Below are 5,969 nucleotides of genomic sequence, written 5' to 3' on the forward strand. Positions count from 1 at the left end.
GGTGACGCGGTTCTTGACCCGCTCGCAATGCCCATGTTGCCCGACCCTGTAGCCTACAAAGTCCTTTTTCGTGGCCGCTTATTCTGTGATGTACCGCGATGCCGGCAGATCAGATTCGATTCAACCATCAGCCGGCAACATCCAGACGCCTCTCATTGCCGCGTCTAGCTTCAGGCGAGCGTACATGGTATTCGATGCTCCAGATCCAGTCAAGGCCAACAAGCGCCCTTCTAGCTGTGCTTGTCCTCGCGTCTCCACCGCAAACCGGGCAACGATTCCGAAATCCAGCTGCCTCACATCACACACCCCTGGCCGGATAAAGCGGTTTCTCAGCAAACAACCCGCCAGAGTGCTGGACGCATTCTCTTCGTACACACCCAGCAGTCCTTTCTCGAATACTGCCCCCCGTATGATCTCTTTTTTGGACATGACCCCAACCAACATTCTCGGCGTGGTTGGACATTAGCTTGCGCCTGACATTGGATAGAGACTGACTCGTCTCTCATTCTGCTTCCACCTAGGATAGACACAGCCCCTTGGCCCCCTGACATCCATCCCTCGCATGTGTCGCCGGTAGAATCACCGCTCTCCGGTCTGGGGCAAACCCCTCTGCCCCCTTGCTCCGGCAGGGCAAGGGGCGTGGTGGTGCCTAGATGTCCAGCGGCCGCCTGTGTACACTGACCTACCGCTTTTGCCATCGGCTCATCGGTGGCACCTCCCTTTCCCCCACCGTGTGGACCAGTCGCAGCTCTGGTTTTGCCACCCGTTCTGTGCGTGATGAACATACTGTGTTTGTCACAGCGGACGCCCCTGCCGTGGGGCACTATGCATTGGACCAATGGTCCCCTGGACAAGCCATCCACCTTCTTACCGAGTCCCTCAGAGAGTCGATGCGGTTTAGTACGTTCTGATGAGGGGCGTCTTGTTGTCGGTCTTGTTGTTCGAGCGGAGTTCCTCCTCCTGGTCTTCCCCATGGAGGGACCGTACGACGCTGTGCCTTCAGACTAGGAGTCCTGCCTACTCTGGCGGCGTGTTATTAAATGTGGACTCGAATCGACCTGACTGGAAGAACTTCCACTCGATATGACCTGTCCTCTGGCGAAATTACAAGCGCGGTGTGTCTGGACCACGTATAATCCGAGTGTTGCATGTGTGGTATGCAGCGCGTGCTCTCTTCTTCGGCAGTCATCCTGCCCATCATCTCCGGCACGCGCCATGAGACTGTTCTTGTTTCCCTGCCTGCCCTTCCAACTCCTGCATTCTGGACCCCCCAATGAGAGGTTGAGGCAGGTCGCAAGCAGAACGGCTTTTGCTCTGGTGTGAAAAAATCCGCACCAGTTGGCGGGGCCACTAAGCCTTGACATGACCGACACGGCCTCCCGTCGCGCCAGTTGGGGCACTCACTCTCTGAAAGCGGTACCACCCGGGACTTAGCTCTGGGAGCCAGAGACACGCACAGCCAACAAGAAGGCCTGTGGCGGGCGCTGCGGCGCTGTCAGAAAAAGGCCTTCAAGGGGCGCGGGGAGGAACGGAACGATCACCAGGACGGCCGCCGAAGTGAACACGAGTCTCGTGCCAGGTAACATTGGGCTCAAGAGCCACGTCTCTTCGTTGTGGTCGGGCAGGGTATCATACGCCGAGTTTCGTTACGGAGGGGTCGTGCCAGGCCACACAAACAGAAAGGGAAAAAAAAAAAAGAAGAAGAACTTGTTGGTCCATTGTCCAGGACTACCGCGCGCGCCGCCGTTGGTCCCGTTTGAAACTGCGAGGCGGAGAAGAATGCCTTGTCTTGTGAGGCTTTGCCCCCTTCGCGTGGAGCGACGCCAAAGGTTGCGCCTTATACCTGCAAAGAGAGGTCGTGCCAATGTTTTCAGCATCGCGTCTCGGCCGTTTATGAGGCCATAACAGCGGCCCGTCCGTGGGGCCCACTGGAAGGCTCTTTTGTATGATTTTGAAGCTGGGTCTCTATCTGGCGGCCCAAAAGGCGGCCTCCTTAGGCTTTCTCTTTGCGATTTTCTACTTTCTGGTTATCCTTTTCCCCTGCATTGGCTTCACCCATGGGTCGCTGGCCGGTCGTCTTTTCCGGCCTGCCTTCAGTAGCGTCGATGTGGGAATGCAATCTGCATCTGGTTGTAGTAGATGGGAAGCTACAGCACCAGGTATCGTACGATGGCTACGATGAGGCTCCTGAACAGGGCAGAAGATGTTGTAACTAAGACGACAAAGGGACGATCATGAGGGAACTCGCTCTATAATTGTGCTTCGTATCAAAAGCGAGAACCATAATTCAAACCAATAAGGTGTTCGACACTCGGCAGATTCCAAACTGCAATGGCATTCACACACACTCGAAGCGTTTCAACCGTAGGTCGTCACAAGGAAACGAACCACTGAATCCACGGCGTGTTTGATCCTCTTTCCCAATATCACAGAGTAAACCTGCGCACCTGCCATGCATGAGAAGTACTACGCGATATCTAGAAACAACAGATGCGAGCAGAGGAACCACGATACCCCGAAAAGACGGGAAACGCGCCCGCCCCCAAAGTAGCCTACACACCATCTTCCCGGGCCTCTTTTGTTTCAGAGCAACACGCAATCTCCAACCCGCTGTCCGGACTCCAAGTTTCGAATCGGGGAGGCAAAAGGGGGAGGGGGCGATTTTGCGGTTGGTACCATGTGCAATGATGGAACGAGCGCGAGCGATGCAAAAGGCCATGATCGCTGATGTCGAGGGACAGATGTCTGCGTTTCTCTCTCTCTCTCTCTCTCTCTCTTGCTTTCACACACATACACACACACACACTGAATTTCTCGGGGCCGATGCATGGGCAACGAGGTGACGGGTTGGTTGGCTGAGTAGATGGCCGGCTGGCTTCCGTCTGAAACGACAGGAGCGATTATGTACGGGGCGGGGGTTAGGCGACTTGATTTTGTGAATCTATGGGACCAGTGGTGAATTTCCCGATAAGGCGTCTTCTCCCTTGCTTCCCGGTGACGCGAGGCAAGGTGCCTGCTATAGCTCGTGGCTGTTCAATAGTAAGTCTTCAACCGCCGCCACATAAGGTCAGCGCAAACTCAAATCACTGACGGTCCATGCTGGAAACACTAGGTGCCTGCTCGTGACCACACAGCTCCAAGCACATAGAGTACACCATGACAAATTTCCACATAGAATACATCACGACAAAAATTCACGTGAGAAAGTCCACACGAGACATTGAATTCATTACGAACATGCTAATGTATCAGCTCAGTCCCTCCGCTCCATGACCTCGATGGTAGGCCCAAAATAGCAAATGAAAGACGCCAACTCCAATCCCCATCCCCATCCATCCATTGCCATGCTCTGATATACCAGCCCAACAAGCGCATGGCAAACTAAAAGACAGGAAGAACAACCCCAAAATGCAACAATCTTTTCGAGAATTAGACGAAACGCAAGAAAACAGAAATCTCACGAAAAACCGTGCCGAAATGTGGCCCTCGCCGCCTGTCTGTCATGAGTCGTCATCGTGACCGTGTCGAGATGAGCGGAGAAAAGAGACGTCCTTCCACACGGGATATCACAACTAAGAACAAGAAGAAAGTGCAGGTAGTACGAAAGAATTTGAAAACAGAAGAATATGCTTGCAGGACGCGTTGAGAGCCCTGATCTGATGCAGCTGGTCACTGAGTTGTCTTCACTCGTGTTAAAATTGTTGTGACCCAGAGTTGATAGCAGCAGAAATGGCCCGCGAGTAATGTTGGGAGCCTTCTTGGATATGTGCGTTCTAGGCACCTTCGAGAGGCTGGGCGAATGAGTAGTTGAAGTCTAGCAAGCCATCTAGCATCCAGTGTTGGGGGTCGAAGAAGTCGTAGTTGGTGTTATCCGTATAATTGATGCCGCTCAAGAGGTTGCTATTGGTGCCGTTTGCCGCCGCATTGCCGTTCGCGCTGGCTGGCGCTGCGAGGCTCGCGGCAGTGGTACCCGGCGTGAGGGCACCATTGGTCGCTGCCAGCATGTTGCCCGACGTCTGTGGCAGATTCTGCGCACCAGCGGCGGCAGGCATCAGTGTCGAATCCATGTGTGTCGATGAAGCCGAAGACTCGTTCGCTGAGTCCGGATTAGTAGGTTGTTTCAGGGCTATTGTGCGCGCGCCTGTTGTCAGTCACCGCAGTCACTCAGAAAGAAGACTTGGATGCATCGAGCCAGCGCACAGGGAAGGAAGGGAGGGGAACAAGGGGGGATAGTTACCGTCCAGTGTGCCGCGGCCCTGGGCTTGATAGTCCTCACGCCAGCGCCATACCGAGTCGAACACGAGACTCATGCTGTGACGGCACCGAACCTTGAGCTGCAGGGTGTCATCGACAACAGGCCGGGGCGACACCTCGTCGTTCTTGACAGACTTGATGTCGTGTCGCGCGCCATTCCACATCTGCACCATCAGCTCAGCGAGCCGGGATTGCAAATCATTGTTGATGACGCTGGTGGCGCGGATGGCGTTCAATGTCTTGTGGAACAGACTGCGGCTGCGTTCGGCTTCGATGATTTCGGCGAAGAATGATTTGCTCAGCTTGAGGAGGGCAAATCCTGCCGCGACGAGCATCTGCTGGATGTAATTCGAGGCGTAGAGCAGAATGTGGCCAGCCGTGTTTTGACCTGGCGACGTCACCTTGTCGTCCTCGAGAATGTGGTCTAGGAAGGCCGTCGTTGCGCGCCAAAGGCCCATCAGATCATCCATGTAGCCCGGGGTGGTGTTGGAGTCAAAGAAGCCGGCCAATCGGAGATGAAGAGCTGCGGCCCTGAGATGGAGGTTGACGATGGGCCCAAGATGCTGCGAAAGGATGGAAGCCTGAAGCTCTCCGTAATCCCGCCGATAGACACGCATCAGCATGGCTCTGTGCTCGTCACCTGCGACGCCGCGCGAGTCGCTGGCGTTGCTGTACATCTCTTTGGACACCTTGTCGCAGAACCTTTCGATCTGCAGCCTCGCCTCGAGAACGGGCGATAGAGTAAAGGGACCATCTTCGCCTCGTCTCACAGCCAGCGTCCAGTCGTACAGTGTCGACGCAGGCTGGCCGTAGCCTGTACCGATGGACTGGGCGACAATGTTGCACACGGCCCAGGTCGTGACGCGGTCATGGAGCTGCTCCTTGTTCAGGTCGACGGACACGCGGGAGAAGTCCTGGGTGTGGTTCGGGCGGTGCAGGCCAATGCCCGTGGCGGTCCTCAGCATGACGCCACAGAGAATGTGTGTAGGATCGGCCGTCGTCGTGCTTGTGGGCAGGGGCCAGGTGCACAACAAACAGAGCGCCTTGACGACGTAGTAGCTGCTGGGCACGTCGCCAATGGTCTGCCACAGCAGGCGCGTCAATGGGCCCGACAAGGTCGTCAGCAGGGTCGGGTCGGCACTGTAGCGACGCGCAGCGACGGCGACAATGGTCCAGAAAAGGAGCGAGTGCTGCTGGTAGTACGTGTCGGGCGACTGGTGAGGGTTCAGGAAAGGCAGGTATGGGTGGTAGTAGTTGAAAAACATGTTGAAGAGCTGAGAGACCGAGTCCTCGGTCAAGCGGACGTTCTCCAGCTCGTGGGTATATCGTGGCATGTTGTAAGAGCCGCCCCTCTTGAGGTGCAGCAGGGATGAGACAGCTTCGTCGGAGCCCATGAGTGAGGGGTTGCGGGTGTGTGTATAGGCGGCGGATGCGGCGACGGGGGACTGGAGGTCGTGGTCGTCGTCGTCGACGGTGAAGCCTTGGGCTTGGGCGCGACCGAGCTTTCTTCGCAGCGTGTCGATCTCTTTCTCCATCTCGGCGTGCTTGCTGCGCTTGCCGACGCGCTTGAAGTTGGACTCAATCTTGCAGTCGAGCTTGAGGCGATTGCAGCGCGAGCAGCTCTGGAAGGGGTCTTGGGCGACATCGCACCGGAGCTGAGACAATGGTCAGCAAGTGGTCAAGCTGATTTGGTCTCCCCAGGGACTTCATGTCAC

General features: G+C 55.9%; 2 protein-coding genes across 2 annotated transcripts; one reads left to right on the plus strand and one right to left on the minus strand.

Moving 5' to 3' along the window:
* Positions 1-3,156: 3,156 nt before the first annotated feature.
* VDAG_06085 (uncharacterized protein) lies at positions 3,157-3,385 on the plus strand (the record flags this gene model as incomplete). The annotated part of the gene is made up of 3 exons (XM_009659099.1): positions 3,157-3,198; positions 3,258-3,281; positions 3,362-3,385. The coding sequence occupies 3 exons, from the start codon at positions 3,157-3,159 to the stop codon at positions 3,383-3,385; spliced, it is 90 nt and encodes a 29-aa protein (XP_009657394.1).
* Positions 3,386-3,773: 388 nt separating this feature from the next.
* On the minus strand, positions 3,774-5,964 carry VDAG_06086 (C6 zinc finger domain-containing protein; the record flags this gene model as incomplete). The annotated part of the gene is made up of 3 exons (XM_009659100.1): positions 3,774-4,141; positions 4,238-5,849; positions 5,905-5,964. The coding sequence occupies 3 exons, from the start codon at positions 5,962-5,964 to the stop codon at positions 3,774-3,776; spliced, it is 2,040 nt and encodes a 679-aa protein (XP_009657395.1).
* Between the last annotated feature and the right edge of the window lie 5 nt (positions 5,965-5,969).

Source organism: Verticillium dahliae, genomic scaffold (assembly GCF_000150675.1).
Source record: "Verticillium dahliae VdLs.17 supercont1.13 genomic scaffold, whole genome shotgun sequence".
Taxonomy (NCBI): domain Eukaryota; kingdom Fungi; phylum Ascomycota; class Sordariomycetes; order Glomerellales; family Plectosphaerellaceae; genus Verticillium; species Verticillium dahliae.